This window comes from Hakea prostrata, chromosome 9 (genome assembly GCF_041222555.1).
Source record: "Hakea prostrata isolate BN-2017 chromosome 9, UWA_Hpros_2, whole genome shotgun sequence".
Taxonomy (NCBI): Eukaryota; Viridiplantae; Streptophyta; class Magnoliopsida; order Proteales; family Proteaceae; genus Hakea; species Hakea prostrata.
Window position 1 is genome coordinate 51,965,971 of NC_142608.1, and position 17,073 is coordinate 51,983,043.

At 38.2% G+C, this 17,073-nt stretch overlaps 2 protein-coding genes across 2 annotated transcripts in view; both read right to left on the minus strand.

Annotated features, from left to right (window-relative positions):
* The window catches only part of LOC149005489 (disease resistance protein RPV1-like), a 28,228-nt gene extending 25,727 nt beyond the window's left edge, over positions 1-2,501 (minus strand). The window contains exon 1 of the mRNA XM_089135924.1: positions 1,881-2,501. Coding sequence (XP_088992050.1) covers positions 1,881-2,461 — 581 coding nt within the window. The 5' untranslated portion in view covers positions 2,462-2,501. The remainder of the gene's footprint in view (positions 1-1,880) is intronic.
* Positions 2,502-8,003: 5,502 nt separating this feature from the next.
* Positions 8,004-11,591, minus strand: LOC149005490 (uncharacterized). The gene is made up of 6 exons (XM_089135925.1): positions 11,096-11,591; positions 10,013-10,999; positions 9,876-9,970; positions 9,629-9,828; positions 8,758-9,534; positions 8,004-8,631 (listed from the first exon to the last, which is right to left on the minus strand). The coding sequence occupies exons 1-6, from the start codon at positions 11,589-11,591 to the stop codon at positions 8,004-8,006; spliced, it is 3,183 nt and encodes a 1,060-aa protein (XP_088992051.1).
* Between the last annotated feature and the right edge of the window lie 5,482 nt (positions 11,592-17,073).

The following is a 17,073-nucleotide window of genomic DNA, read 5'->3' on the forward strand; positions in this document are numbered from 1 at the left end:
GATCTGCTCAGGTTCTTTGTCCATTGCAATCTTGTATGGATCATGTACTAGGAATTTATCTGTGGCAAACACACTAATGCCCAAAACAAGACTGACCCAGATATTGAATGGACATTACCATGTCTACTTTGGGCCTATCATGTCAAATGGTGGGACAACTGCAACATTTCCAAATGCAGCACTCTTGCCCTTATCAAATCACTAATGGGGCTTGAAACAATCCCCACAACTTCTCTGGCTTCATCCAACAGCAGCAAGAAAGCCAAGTTGTTGGCCAAACAAGTTATGCTTGAAGCTCAAAACACCACCCTTGACAAAGATGATTATGAACAATCCATCACTGACTCCATGTTGTATCATTGTCATCTTGGACAACATGCACAGGATCCAGTAAATGATGAGAAGGAGGACAATAATGAAGACCTTCTCACTAAATCTATTGCAACCACCTTACTTTTGTTCATGTTACAAGCAAACGCGGCCAAGGATGTGGCAATGGACGATCTAAAAATGCAACCAATACCACTGGAAAAGGCAAAAAGCCTACAGCCAAATTATTGCCTGAACAATTACGTCTAGTTCCCAAGACTTGAAGAAGGGAATTCATCAGTCATGACGACATCAAAGAATGACTTGTAAGCCGTGACGGCAATATCAACACCCTTTTACGTATGGTAAAATATGGGTTACCATTACTATTCCAGCATCGAATAATCTAATGAGTCCTATCAGTGAAAGGACAACATGTTCATCATTCTGGTTTAAGAATGGTCCAACCAATATCCGGCTTGGTCAAATAGGATAAAACAATCCAGCCAAAACCTGACTCAGCCTAATTGGGTTAATCATTTTGAACCAAGCCAATAGGAAAAATAGTGTCTTTGACACATGGAATGCCCTGAAATGGTTCATCATCAATCATTTATGCATCTAACAGTGCAAAGCAAATACTCTCTCAACAATGTAAATCAAGGGCCAAGATCTAATCAAGGCCAAGACATCATTTCAAACAATACCTCAACAATTCATCTCAAGGGTCGAGATTCGAGCTTCCAATCAGATGGCTGAGAGCAAAGGTTCCCGACAAGTTACTATTCATGAATAGCAACCTTATCTCACCTTATCCAAGAAGATTACAATAATATATCTATGATGCGATCAAGACCATCCATCAAGATTACAAGATTAGAAGAATATCCTATCATTGCCTATAAATTGATGAGTTATCTATTGTGAAGGGGACTTCTATTTTGGGACTTCCTTTGAGGACTTTCCTTTGGGACTCTCTCCCTTAGTTCATTTCTCCACTTCTCTTTAGAAGTAGGCTTACCTTCCCCCATTATATATCATTCCTCAATGGATCTCCATTGATAAACAATTAGTATTTTGAAACAGAACACCAAGTAGAGTGTTTTGAGATTGGAGCCATCTTCTATGAAAAGCAAGACCCTCAGCAGGAAAAGGGAGAAAAAATATAATGTAAAAAGAGCTTAAGGATCTTCTCATGTGCACAAAAGATTAAAAATATTAGTTGAAGTGAATTTTTCTAGAGACCTACTAAATTGACAAACAAGTCCGTGCAAAATTAAAATCAACCTCTTTTTTTTTTATTTAATTTTCTTATATAGTAAATCTAGTCAATTTTAACTTAATTTAAATAAAAAATCTAAAAATAAAATTATGTTTAAGCTAAAATAAAAGATATCTTAAATTTTAACTTGTCCATAAATAAAGTTGAGTCATAGTTATCTATTTTCTTATCTAGTAGATCCAACATGGTGACTTAATTTGTGATGGGAAAACCAAAAGAAGAAACTACATCCAAAATATACCTTAAATATTATGGAACCAATAAAATAGAAGTGTTGTGTTGGACTTACATGCCCTCTTTCAAATGCCATCCGACCAGTTCTCCGACTTCTTTTACAGCTTCCTTCCATTGTTGTACGACCTTTTCTTCGTTGTTATTCTGGTGTTTCTCAAAGACTTCAGCATCTATTTCTACTAATTGCTTCTGGTATTCGTAGAGGCACAAATTGTATTCCGTAGGGGCATTCACATTGAATTCTTCCTCATTTCTTTTTCGTTTTCTTGGTAAGAATTCTTCTTCATTTCGTACGTCCCTTGGTTCAATTTTGTAGAAAATGGGAAAGATGACTTGATTCTTTGTCTTTTTGCATTTGAGTATCTCGACCAATTCATTGAGACACCACTTAGTAGAAGTATAATGCATCGAAAAGATTGGAATGGAGATTTTTGATTCTTGAATTGCAGTGATTAGTCCAGGACCAATCTTGTTTCCCTTGGTGAGTTCATCCTCATCTCTGTACGTTCGAATTCCAGCTCCAACCAAAGCATGATAGAGGTGATCAGCGAAACTAGTACGAACATCTTTACCACAAAAGCTCAAGAAAACATCAAAACGCGAACCTTCGGATGATAAAGAAGAGGAGGATGCCATTCTTACGAATTGCTTCAAAATCAATCGGCCGATCCTTTGAAATGTGAATGCTGGGTATTCTGAAAGTGTGATAACATATTTCACCCCTTTATATTTCTGAAGTCAAGTCCTCCTCGACTCCTAACAAGTGGCTCATTTTATATTCTAATAAAGAAGATTAAAAATTTAAAAAGCAATAAAAAAGAGAAACGGAAAACCAATGTAACGTGCGAATTGACAAACGGACATCAACAAAAGGACAAAATCATTACAGCTAAGCCTTCGAAGAAACCAAACAAAAATTGCATTAAAACTTTCAAACAAAAATGAAAAGGGGAAATTGCATAGGCCTCCTTCGTTTCGATTAACGCTATGGAATATCCCTCACATACACCCAGAAAACCTCACAAAACCCCTTCCTCAAACGGTTTATACTTATAATCATTAAAAATCAAATGACTATTTTGGTATGTGACCATATTACCCCTTAAAAGAGTATAATAACTCTTATAACCCCTTAAGTTTGATTGTATAATCTCGTATCGACTCAAATTATTATACCTCTTTTTATGTTGGCCAATGCTAATTGATTATATGGTAATTTTCATCTGGACCCCCTAAGGTTTGGTTCATGTCATTTTTAGTCCAAATAAATGGACACTTTGCATCTGCCTCCCCTGAGGTATCTAATAAGATCAATTGAGGACAAATTATAACTTTTATGACTAAATTACCCATGGTAAAAATAAAAAAGAGTGGGATATTACAGATTTTAATTTGGTCATATTTTTGCCACATCATCTATTTTGGATTGAACGGTTGAGATTCCAAAATGATGGAGTTAAATGTAAATATAAAAACTTTATCTTACAAATTTTATTTTTAAGTTTTTAAATTTACAAAATTATACGATCTGAACCGAAAATGATGAATCTTGATCAGACTCATCAGAGTGAGTTGGGCATCACCCATCTTCATTTCGGTTTGAGTATCTCCAGATTCACTAGTGATCGCCTTCCTCTGTTGTCCAAAATATACCTGCAATAATTGATAATTCCACCACTATATTTTCTTGCAGATGCAATAGATGTACAGAATGCAAACTGGATTCGATCCCACCAAAAACCTATAACGAAAGGACACTAATCTGAAGTTGAAAAAAAAAGATATAGAGATTAAAACGTTAAAGCTTCAGGTACAGCAGCAAGATCATGCTTTTATCAGTTTTGTAAATCCCAAAAAATAAGAACAGCAACAAGTAAACAGTAAACTCTAGGGTTGTGAAGAAGAACAAAATTTTAGACAACTTAAAGAAGAGCAAGATATTTGGATCGAAAGAAACGATTTCACAGATTCATAAACAAATATTGATAAGAAACCCATTAAAGATTCAGCATTAGTAACAATGGAATGAGTAAAAGAAAAAACCCAAATAAAACCCTAGTAGTGACAAATAAAGAAACAAAATTCAGAAAAGGGGGTAAGGGGATTAGGTGGAATAAACAGAAGAGAAACCATATCAGATTACAAACCACAAGAATCGAGTGATGTGGCGACGATATTAGATGCAGAACCGAATGACTGAGCCAAGCACGGTGCGAAAGAGAAATCTCTTTTTCCAACTAAGAGTATTTGATGAGACGAAGAGTAGCCTTTAACCCATATTTCTTCTTCCGCCATTGTTGCCCTCCCTCCCCTACTGCTTTACTCCTGATGAGTAAAGAGTTCTTTGGTGCTACAATTTTTACAAAATTTACAGTATCTCTGCTTGTTCGTTCAAAGGGTATAATTTTGTAAATTTAAAAATTTAAAAATAAATATTGTAAAATAAGAACTTTATATTTACATTTAACCCCATCATTTTGGATTAGATGTGGGGGTATTTTGGTCATACAAATCATAATTTGTCCTTAATTGATCTTATTGGATACCTCAGGGGAGGCAGATGCAAAGTGTCCATTTATTTGGACTAAAAATGACATGGATCAAACCTCAGGGGGTCCAGATGAAAATTACCCTTGATTATATTTACTTACTTTTTCTCATGGTTTTAATTTTAAATAATTTCACTTTACATTGAAGGATTTAACGGGTAATGACTAACACTTCTTAATGAAGAGATCACACATTCGACACTTCGCGTACATAATAGTATCCACCCCTAATATAAAACTACTAATTTTGAAAAAACAACAATACTAAATTATTTTTTACCAAAGGAAAAACTCAAAGGCGCTTGAATTTGTTTTTATTAGTACTGGGAATGGGGATAGTAACATGCATTTTCAAGTGTAGAACCCAAGACCTCTTCAAAGGTGTTGGTTTCACCACAAGAACAACTATGCATTGGCAAGGGTTACGCAAATTAGGTAGATCAACTATAGGGTTTAAATGGGGTTGTGTTGTGATTTTTACAATGAAGATTCAAAATATCTAATGTGTTCTAATAAATCGAGATAACAAGGCCCACAAGAAAAGAAAAAAATGGATTACTATGACCATAGTGCAATCCTACGACAAAGAAAACAATCATAAAAAAATATTCCTTGCTTTGAAGCATCAAAAGGTTAATGATAATATAGCTAGGTTATTACCAAAAAAAAAAAAAAACAATATAACTAGGTTGCAGCCCCTTGTTTCTCAGTGCATCACTGTCAAAACGAAGGCCAAATGCTGCCAATGTTTTTTAATCTTTTATTTTCTTGATTTTGGAAATTATTCTTATAAGTGTATAGTAGTAATTTTACATAGAAATTTCAAATGAATTTATTAAATATTGGTGAAAATGTAAATTCACATATTAAGGTCAATAAATCAGTGATGATGAGGTGTTTTTTTTTCCCCTTTTTGGGGTGGAGGGAAGAGGAGGATTGTAAAGTTTTGGTATCATTTAAGTACAAGAGGGTGTGTGATGTTTCCAATAGAGATGGAGGTGATTCATGTAAAAAGTTCAAACAAAATGAATAAAAGTGCTTCCTAAATAACTTCTAAAAAAAAAAAAAAAAAAAAAAAAAAAAAAAAATTATAAAATCTTTTATTTTTTAAAAAAAAAAATATAAAAAAAAAAAAAAAAAAAAAAAAAAATCTAAAAAAAAAAAAAAATTATATATATATTTTAAAATAAAAAAAAAAAAAAAAAAAAAAAAAAAAAAAATTTTTTAAAAAAAAAAAAATAAAAAAAATATTAAAAAATTTATAAAAAAAAAAAAATATTTTTTTTTTTTTTTTTTTTAAAAAACGGGGTCAAAAGACCCAAAAAACAAAACAAATCAAACTAGAGCACAACTCTTGAGACAATCCTCTCTAAGGATGTTTGTCATTTCCTGCGGGGGATCATTGAAAAAGACCAGATCATCTCTTCCAATTAGCCGCCTCTTAGACAACCAATCAGCAGCCTTGTTATTTTGACGCCTCACATGACTAAATCTAACATGGCCTCGAGAAGCATATAGGCTTCGAATTTCAGCAACTAATCTTCCCATCGATCCTTGCTCGTTAACTTCTGGTTCCAGTAACCTTATGGTCTTCAGCGAGTCTGATTCTATTTGGATTGGCCATGCTCCCATATCCAACGCTACCTTTACCCCTTCTTTGATTGCATGCAGTTCTGCCTCTACTACATGGCATAGAGGAATCTTGATAGCAAATCCTCCTCTGAACATGCCTTCTTGATCCCGAATCACCCCAGCTAATTGAGCGTAGCATTCCTTCACTTTCACAGCAGCATCCGTGTTGCACTTAAACCATCCTCTTCTAGGGCATGTCCACCCTAAAACTTCCAATTCTTTACTTGGATCAAGAACAGGGCTTCGGCATGTTGTCCAAGCTTCCTTATTGGCTCGATAAAATTTTTCGATAATGAGCATACCATTCCCTGGTCTGGAAAAATCTACCTCATGGATATCTCGATTTCGCCATCCCCAGAGAAATTGTAGGGTACACACAAATCGTTCAGGCCAATCGTTGCTCCATTTGGCAGCAAACCCACAGATATTGGCATAGATCCATTCCTGCTTTTCGCACCTAAAAAACCATATTTGATTTCTTGGTTTAACCATACGTTTCCAAATGCTTCTTGCAAAGCAACAATCCCTAAATACATGTAATACATCTTCCACCTCTGTCATGCAAAGATTGCATTTATCATTATCTTGAAGATGCAAGTGGCTCTTTCTAGCATTAGTCATCAACCTATTCTTTACAACTAGCCAAAAGAAACTGCAAAATTGGTTTGGAAGATGAAGTTTCCAAGAAGTATTCCAAAATTTTTCATCGAATATTCCCATATCTACAGCTGGTTCGTTCTTTATCAATGTCTCATATGCAGAGTGGATCGAAAAAATACCTTCAGTGGACGGGATCCAAGACATCACATCAGATACATTGTTACTAGAGGGAAGTGGGATATCCTTCAGTTTGGTGCAGATTTCTGTTGGGAGGTATCCCTCAATTTTTGTTGTCCATTCCATGCCATTACTTTCCAAGTATTGGTTAACGACTTCCCACTGCCACTGACTGGGAACTGGAGAAATCACATGGTCTTCCAAATTACCTTCTATATCTAACCAGTTGTCCCTCCAGAAATAAGTGTTCCTTCCATCTCCAATTTTTATTTTGCAAAGCTCTTTCATTCTATTTTCAACTCTGCAGATAGCTCGCCACAATGGAGAATCAGGAGAGGTTGCTTTAAAGGGATGTTTACGCCTTTTTGATCCATATTTATCTTGAAGAACTGCTGACCAAAGTGAGTTTTGCTTTTTAACCCCCCAAGCGAGTTTCATGATAAAGGCTTCATTCATCACCTGAAGCTTCCTAAAGCCTAAACCGCCTTCCACCTTCGATCTACAAATCTCATTCCAGCTCACAAGATGTGCTCTTTTTTTCTGATTTGACTCGCCCCATATAAAGGCTCGAGTTAGTTTTTGAACTTCACCAAGGACCCCTTTTGGAATCAAAGCTGTCTGCATCGAGTAGTAAGGTATAGTCATTACAACTGATTTTGCCAGGACAATTCGTCCCGCTAGGGAAAGCGAAGAAGCTTTCCAATTGGAGAGCCGATCTGATACCTTGTTAATAATATATTGATAACTACCTTTCTTGTCTCTTTTATAGTGAATAGGTACCCCTAGATATCTACCCAAATCATCTGTCATGGTAAAGACGCTTCTTTGTGCAATCTCCTTTGCTCTCTGGCTCTCCACATTTTTGGAGAAGAAAATTCGGGTTTTCTCTGTGCTCACTTTGCTTCCCGATGCATTGCAAAATTTATCCAAGTATTCCTTCACAATGGTAATTTGCTCTAGGGAAGCTTCTGCAAAAAGAACTACATCATTAGCGAACATAAGATGGGAGATTCCCATCCCCCCTTTACGAATACGACCAGGGATCCACTTCCCTACAGCCAATGCATCTTGGATACAGTGGGTCAATCTCTCCATGCAAAGGACAAATAAATAGGGTGACAAAGGGTCCCCCTGGCGAATTCCTCTGAAAGGTTTAAATTCTTTTGTACCTTCCCCATTCCAGAGAATTCTAAAGGTAGGACTTGTAACACACATCATAATCACATCAACCAATTTGGATGTGGTACTCCTGCTTTCAAGAGTGAATCAGCAATAAATTCCCACCGGATTCGATCATATGCCTTTTCCAAGTCGATTTTAATAGCCATCTGATGGATATTTCCTCCTTTTCGCTTCATAGAGTGAAGAAGTTCTTGTGCAACAATGATATTATCCTGAATATTCCTTCCAGGAACAAAACTGACTTGATTGGGTGCAACAAGGCTAGGCATAAACTCCTTCAATCTGTTAGTTATCAACTTAGTCAGAATTTTGAGGTTGACATTACAGAGAGATATAGGCCGGAATTGTGTAATCTTCTCAGGTTTGTCTATTTTGGGAATCAATACTAACAAAGTCTTATTGATCTTAGTCTCTAACTCTCCATTAAAGGCTCTGGCCACATTCCTGCAAACATCTTTACCTGTAATACTCCAAGTTTTCTGATAGAAAGCAGCTTGAAATCCATCTGGTCCTGGAGCCTTCCATGGACCAATTTGATGAGTAGCACGATAAATCTCCTCGTCAGTAAGCTCATTACCAAGAATAGATAACCAATCATGGTCTAAAACTGGGAAACTATGATCTGTTTGGAAAGGATCTGGATCAATATTATCCTCAGTAAAGAGTCTTGTGAAATAATTGACAACATGATTTTTCAGATCTGCATCCTCAAAAATCCATTGATTATCTTCTCCCTTGAGGCCTTCAATTTTATTTCTCTTCCTTCTGTTTAGGGTAGATATGTGAAATTACCTCGTATTCCTATCACCTTGTAAAGTCCAATTTTTCCTCGATTTTTGGGCCCATAGAATTTCTTCTCTCTGCAAAACTTTCTCAAGTTCAACTATAAGATCCTCTTCCAATCTCCCTAAATAAGGGTTATAGGGTCCTACTACAAGTTTTCTTTGGATTCCCCCTAGACGAGCATACAAACTTCTTTTCGTAGCTTCAATGTTCCCGAAAGTTTGTTTGTTCCAAGTAAACAATTTTTCTTGCAAATGATGTAAGGCATCTGGCAAAGGATGGTTTGTTTTCCAGCCCTGTCGCACAGTATCAACAAAATCTGCATGGGTGAACCACATGGCTTCTAATCTGAACGGTCTCTTTTTGTAGGGACTTCTAACTGAGTCTGTCTCAACTAGTAAAGGATGATGATCGGATTTGATTCTGGGCAGCACTCTAACTATAGCATCTGGCCACAAGATACGCCACCCACCTGAACAGAGTGCACGGTCCAGCCTTCGATAGATTCTTTGATAACCGTTCCACTTGGGTCCTCTCCAAGTAAATTTTGGACCCACAAATCCCAATTCTATAAGATTGTATAGATTTAAATTTCCTCTAAACTTTGTACATTTTCTGATCGACACCGAACTTCCACCTCTTACTTTAGATTGATCAAGTACATCATTTAGGTCTCCCACTACTAAATATGGGTAATGATATAAATTCAATATAGTAGCCAAATCCTCCCACCCTTCATTTCGATTGGATTCAATGGGGCTGGCATACATAGCCACAAGACCCCACCTATTATTATTGACAGTATCCAAAATTTCAATAAAAAGAAATTGGGTATGTATGAATAAGAGATACCTGATAACTTGTATTGAATAAAATGAACCAAATGACTCCTGATAGCCCAACTGCATCACTTTTAAAGTGACGCACACCCTTAATTCTAGTTATGACACGCTCTGCCTTCTCTCCACTTATTCGAGGTTCCATAATAATAACACAATCAGGATTATGCTTTTGTCTATAATGCTTAAGAGTGGTGGCAAATGCTTTATTGCTCGCTCCCCTTGAATTCCATGCAAAAACCTTCATAAAGAAACTTGATATGGGTTTTGGTTACCGTCATTCATCACCACATCATTCCCAAGGGACTGGTCTTGTCCTTCATTGAGCATCGGTGTTTCGACCACAATTTCATCCATATCGTCAACTTCATCAGGAGGTTTACCTTGTTCAGGTAAGAGAGCAAGAGAGCAAAATTAGTGGTTACTTTTTTCAAAGCAATTTCCACTTCTCCCACCCATTAGATTAGGATCAAAATTCTCCACATCCTCTTTTTCTCCTATTTGGTCCTGCCTCTGAAGTTCCTTCTCATTTACAACTTCTTTAGTCAAATTTGTTATCATATTACTTGCCTTCTGTACCTCCACTGGTAAAGAGTAGTTAATCACATGTTGGCCACTTGACGGCAGCCTTGTACTTTTTGAATTCTCTTCAATATCTTGTCTAGTCTCTAACACACCTCTTTGATTATGATTTCGAGGAACCATCACGTTTCTACCCTCTCTTTGATGTGTGATACGCTGCCACGTGGCCGCAACACGAGTCGTGCTAGTTTCCATGTTGGGTACTACTTCCTGATCTTCTTGGGAAACCATTGCAAGTGCTGCAAATCTAGAACCTGATCCCACTCCATTAACTTTATTTCCGTCTTCCGTACCACTCTGGCCTCCTCTTTCCCGTCCGCCATTATCAGACGGGTTCCGGCGATTGTCTTTTCTGAATTTTGTTTTCTGCACATGTAACCACGGACCATATGTATCTGTTGGTGCCCTCTTTGCCTCAGAATTTTTAGTGGTTTCAAACGCCTTTTGTGCAACCTCTTTGGGTTCAGGCGCTGGTACATCTTCCTCTCCGCCATAGAAACTAGAACATTGTTCTTTATGATGGCCATATCTTCCACAATCATAACACAACAAATTCATTGACTCGTAGAGAATTTGGTGAACTCGGCCTTTGAGTCTAAACTTGGACAGCAAGGGTTTGGATAAATCAATCTCGACACAGACCCGCGCATACTTACCGCGGACAGCTTGGGCTGTTGAATCGATTTTAATTACCTTTCCTACTCGGTTACCCAGTCTAATCAAGAATCGAGTATCAAAATACTCTATGGATACGCCAGGGAAACGCACCCATACCGCCAATTTCTGCAGCACTTCTTCCTCAGGGTTGAAATCCGGTTGCCATCTCCTCACTGATAGATAGTGATCAGCAATTACCCAAGGACCATCAACTAGGGCTCTCTAAAAATCTTCTTTGAAAGCGAATTTTGCAATATAATAATCATTGCCAATGTCAATAAGGTCCAACGCTCCTGTAGGTTTCCATAGGGCTGATAATCTATCGGACAAAAACTTAAAACCCACCGTTTTTCCTATCAGTTTAACAATCAAGGTCTGCTGCCATGGTTTCCGCAATCTTTCTTTTTCTTTTTTGGACAAGGTAATACTAGGGCAGAAAGCATCATCTTCCTTCTCACCATCATCCTCATTCTCATCGTCCGTGTCCCATTCAGAATTGGGTTGGTTCAAAAATCCATCATCGTTGAAACCGTCGATCTCCTCAGTCTCCATACCCTTTTCTTGGCTAGGGCTAGGATAATTTCTAGTTACCATCTCTGCATAAGATCGTTGCACCTCCACCGGTGGAAGATTTACATCTGCTCCACGACCTCGCTTAACTTTCTTATTGCTTCGTTGCATCTGGTCAATTTCCTCTTTCGATGCTCCATTCAAATTTGTTTTAGCAATCGCATCTCCCGCAGCCAATCTTTCCATCTCTATCATCGTTCTCTTTTTATTCCTTCCTTTTTTTTTCCCCCGGGGGGGGGGGGGGGGGGGGGGGGGGGGTGGTGTTTTTCCTCCTCCTCCCCTCGTGTGGGGGGGGGGGGAGGAAAGGGGGGGGGATTTTTTTTTTATTTAACATGAAGTAAGGGGGGGGGGGGGGGGTTTTTTTTTTTTTTTTTTTTATTTTTTAAATATATTAATTTATTATGGAGTGTTTTTTTTTTTTTTTTTTTTTTTATTTTATAATAAATAAAAAATGATGTATTTTTTTTTTTTTGTTGTTTTTTTTTTTTTTTTTTTTTTTTTTTTTTTTTTTTTTTTATATTTTTTTTATTTTTATTTTTATTATTATTATTTCTTTTTTGGTATGAAGCGTTAAGACGATTTACGTTGGTATCATTTTCTCGGTTTGGGAAACTTGTTTTCTAAATTAAAAGGATATAATACGCCCCCCACACAATTAGAGAAAGTAAGAATACCTTTCGAATAAATAATACATTGAAAGGATCTAATCGCAATTTTGATTTATTGTGGGATAATTCTGTAATTAAAAATAATTATGGGAGTAACAATGATAATTGCTTAAAAGGAAACTTCTTGGAAGCATCATCCACAATTGAATGTGACTTTTAATGTTATTATGAAATATTTAAGTGTGAAAAATTTTCAACTCATGTGTATTGGCATCATCATATCTTTTTTCAACTTTCATGTGCAAGGGTGCGAAAATTCCTCCATCGCTTTGAGAAGTATAATATTAGTTGATAAGATGTTGTCCTTGTTGGGAATCAAGTAACTTTAATTGACAGCAGGCAAGGTAGGGATAATATGGTACTTTTATATCATTAAGGATAATTTTGAAATTAAAATAATTAAAAATTATGATTTAAGAGAAGACACTAAAGGATTTTTAACGTGTCATCATAAGTTCAATATAGGATGTTTATATTTATTTTATTTTATTAAAAGATGTCTATCTTTATACCTAAAAAAAATGCTTGTGAAATATAGAGAGATGTCAATACATTAAAGCATTGGGTTTTAGAGCAATCTTTCCTAACAGTATATTTAAAGTAGGGGTGTCCACGGTTTGGGTTGGGCCAGTTTCGGGCTGAAAAACACTCAGCCCAAACACGGCTCATTAAGAAAATAACGGTTTCAGGCCGGTGCAGTTTGGGCTCAAGCTGACCAACAGTTTGGGCTAACGGTTTATAATCGAGTTTACTAACAGTTTGGGTTTGGGTTTACTAGCGGTATGTTTTTAGTACCTTGTTGATGTGTGGAATTTATCAAGAGCAAATGAATACATCTAAGTGTGAACATTAATTTCTCAAGAATATTAAGGGTAACTTTGGGAGTAGCAATATTAATTTCTCAAAAAAGAAACTTAGTGTCATTTAGTGTGACATTTAAGTGTGAACATTAATTATTCAATTCATTGTCAAGTGCCTCGGTATCATCGCCGTCTACCTTGGGTGTAAATTTTTATGTTTCTTTCACATCTTGCATGTGAAAGGGAGGAAAAGATTCCTACGTCACTTTTGAAGAGTATTTTCCCCCCATCTTGCATGTGAAAGGATTCAAAAGATTCTTCTATCACTTTTTGAAAAGTATTTTATTAATTGATAACCTAATAATGGGATGTACTGTACAACTAAATAATAAATTAGAGGTTCAACGCTCTAGTTTCAAGTTTTTTGAGAAAAAATAATTCATAGATTTTTTAGCCTTGACTGTGAAAGCCAAAAACTAGAGTAGTGAATGATATTAGAATTTCTAGAAAGAAAAGCAAAAGAATGGTATTGATGCGTCCAAAATCTGCTCAGCCGTTAGATATCTTATGGATGACCTACACAAAAAATAGTCAGATGTGGCCCGACCGCTGGGGTCGGGGGTTGGGAGTCCACCTCCAAAGGCTAAGTCAGCTGATGAACTTAATCACAAAAGGTTCTGCTTGTGTATGGAGCAAAAGTATAAATACGAATAGATGGAATACGATTCAGATACCTCTCTCGAAAGTAGGTTGTGCCTTATATAGTGCTTATCCTCGAATCTCCTTCGTTGGAATTACTCGAGCCTTCTTCAGGAGACCATCCAATCTTAACTGTTAGATCCATTGTTAATAGATCCGTTCGCGGTAGGATAATGGATAATTGCACGATCGTAGCGTGGCAGTTATCTGAAGAAACACGATCCTTTGCTCCCACAAGTGTTGCTAACCGTCTGCTTAACGATTTGTCCACTCCGAGTATCATGGGTTCGGGAGTTAACTGAGTAGATAACTTCTTCAGCAAGTTTATTTCTTAAACCCGGCCAGCACGGATGCGAGTCGGTTTGTTTCTTCCTAACCGTGGTCAAGGGTTGAACCAAGGGCGGACCCGGTCTGATTGTGATTTCTCCCATATCACGAGCCCCCCCCAGACCAAGCGTTCGGGCAATTCCGAGGGCTTGGTTTGAACTGGACCCGTCTGTCGAACGAGGGTTCTGCATAATCCTTTGTTCATTAAACGTCGTATCGCATTTATTGTGGCTGCATCTCTTTTTCTTTGAGTTTTGTGAATGTCTTCACTTTCTACGGGGGTGACGCCACGTGTCCTTTGCAGCCGAAATCATCATTGCTCATGATATCGAAGAGACGGTTTCTCAAAAACGCCCATTCTGATTCAAACTTTTTTGAAACGTCTTCCGATCATGATCGTTGATGCTGAATTTATCTTTACCGTACACGTCCTCGATCAGCTGTATGCTTAAAAGCGATTCGTTGTCTTCATATATTTCATTCTCTTTGTCTGGAATTTGAAACTTCGTCGTCTTCCTCCCGCCCTAATACTCTTCTCGCTTTTAGGCTCTCTGCTTTGGTGAATCAATAAGTTTACTGACTTCTTTGCACCTTTTACTTGTTGTCTCGATCTTTTGTTTTACTTTCATCTCTTCTGTACTTTTGTAAAAAACCAAAACCAGACCTTCATAGTAATGGAAGGTGGTAGGGTTTCTTCTGAATATAGCGCCGGTAAGGGTGATTCTGGTGGGGAGGCCTCTGTTTCTGTCCCCCTGGATCACTCAGATAGTGATAAGGAAACTTTAATTGCTCTCTGGCGTGATTTCCAAGAAGTTAGCCAGCAGAAAAGAGCAGAGAAAAATGTTGAAGTTCCTTCTGTGCCTCTTGAGTCTGGACCATCTAGAACTCCTATAGTAATCGTCGAGGCCTCTAGGCAGTCTAAGCAACCTAGCTAGTAGGTCCAAGGACGAACTTAGTGTTCCCTCCTCCTATACTGAAGTTTATCTCCCGTCAGTCATTGAACGTTTTGACTTTCCTCCTTCGTACTATCTTAGGGCTCCCAATGCTGACGAGAGGGTCAATTCGAACCCTCCTGATGAGTTTTCTTTGTATATAGATACCTTGGAAAGTGGAGTTCATTTTCCTTTCTTTTACAACTTGTTTTCCACTGTTTTAAATCACTGAGACATTTGTCCCGGAATGCTCCTCCCCAATAGCTGGCGTCTCATCGTCGGCATTTTGGGTTTATGCTTTGAACTTGGTATCACACCTTCTCTCCCTCTTTTTGTACATTTTCATGTTCTTTCTCTTTCCAACCCTTCTGGTTGGGTTTTTCTCTCCAAGCGCAATAAAGTCGAGCTTGGCTGGTCGAGTAGTATCCTTGCTAGGGGAACCTGTCCTTCCAATCATAGAGGATGGCGCAAACGGTATTTTTTCTGCCAAGCACCTCAGTCAGACCTCAACTTCCTGATTACCTGGAAGCTGCTTACTTCATATTCCGAAGGTAACCGGGTCCTTCAGCTGTCTAAAACCGAAAGAGCAGCTGCTAGGAAGATCAAGTCCATTCCATGGTATCAAGAAATACATGGTTATGAGATGGAATACACCCCAATTCTTCAATATTGGGGGTTGGCTCGTTGTGAGCTTTCTAACTGCTGTGTTTGCCTTTTCTGAGTGTACTGTAGTTTTACTCAGTTTTTTGACTTTTGCTCTTCCTTGTAGTGCCTCCTAAGGTTAACCCAGATAACCTTCGAGCCAAGGCCGCCAAGGCCGTTGTTACTGCAGAACAACAGTCCCCTCAGACGTTGACCGTGGATGAGATAGCCATTCTGCCCCCTCCGGACCCTTCTTACAAGGGTATTAGAAATCTAAAGCCAATAGTTGAACCTTCGGGCAAAGGAAAAAGGCCAATCGTAGAAGAGGCCGAAGTTCCTTCCTCAGCACATACCAAGAGGAAGCATGACTCGTCCGAGGCCTTCATTCTGAAGAAATCTGAGAAGAGCAAAGACTCCGAAGAGGCTTTTGTTTCTCAGTGGACGTTGAGTGTGTCTGACAGAGTCACACAGGACCATGAGAAAGCCGCCGAATGGAGCTCTCTCAGTCTAATGCCAACCGACAGTCAGGCTCTGGAATCTTTGAGTGACGATACCCTCGTTTGTCTCTCGACAAGGTATTTCCTACCGCTTGCTTTATAATCCTTCTTAGAATTTTTTTATAATTCGTCTGCTTCCTTAGGAATGTTGTGCTGAGCTTCTACTAGCATATTGAAGCTTCGAACCGAGTTGGTCGCAGTGGTTCCCTTCTTCAGACTTGTGGAGAGCATTTGGTGATGGCAACTTCTGAAGTGGCGTGGTTGAAGAAGGAGGTTGCGAGGTTGAAGGAGGAGAATGACAAGGTCAACAATTTGAAGAAAGAACTTGACTTGTCCATCAGTCGTGCTGGTGCTTTAGAACGTGAAGCAAAGAAACAGAAAATGCTTGCTTCTGAATGTACCGAAACGCTCAATTTTCTGTCTCGCGAATATGATCGTTTTAAGAAGATGGCTGTTCCTAGCAAACCCGAACATCTTTCTCAAGATCTTCGGAGGGACTGTATAAGGAAGTATCTGAACAGCATCCCCTTTAGTGATCTGATGACTCCTTACAACCTTCAAGCCTACAGAGTGGGACAGAATGATGTCTAGAAGGCTATCCTTGAGGCAAACCCTACCTTCGACACATCTCCTTTTCAGAGTGTGTGCCACCGAGAAGTCTTCGACATGCTTGGGTTGCCTCCGCCCGACTGGGCCCTGGAAGAATAGGATCCTATTCTGGCGGATCCGAATATTGAAGATTTTCGTAATGACTCTCCGCCTCTTCCCAAAGAACCTCAACAACCAACTCTAGTTGCGGATCCTTCTGCAAAACTTGTCCAAGAGAAACAGTAAATTGTTTTCTTCTTTTTTTTTTTTTTTTAAGGGTTGGCCCCCCATGGCCTATGATAATGAACCTAGTGCCGGTAAGGGCGAGGTTGTGGTTTTTTTAAGTAATCAATAGCTATTGCAATAATCTGGCAGTACTTTCTAATAGTGTACCTAGAAAATTTACTTCATTTCCCTCAGAATCATGTTCAGGAACTGAACATGGCCTTTTCTAAAATAACCTTGTCCCTTCGCTGATGCTGACGTTTGGGATCATCGGAATCTACTTGGCCGAACCTTTTATG

What these genes read in the sequence shown, in the direction of transcription:
- LOC149005490 (XM_089135925.1), bottom strand. Translation starts at nt 11,591, where the DNA reads ATGATAGAGATGGAAAGATTGGCTGCGGGAGATGCGATTGCTAAAACA. An exon ending in GTTGGACCTTATTGACATTG is followed by an intron (nt 11,000 to 11,095) that starts GCAATGATTATT and finishes ACTATCTATCAG; the next exon opens with TGAGGAGATGGCAACCGGAT. An exon ending in TGGAAATTGCTTTGAAAAAA is followed by an intron (nt 9,971 to 10,012) that starts GTAACCACTAAT and finishes TACCTGAACAAG; the next exon opens with GTAAACCTCCTGATGAAGTT.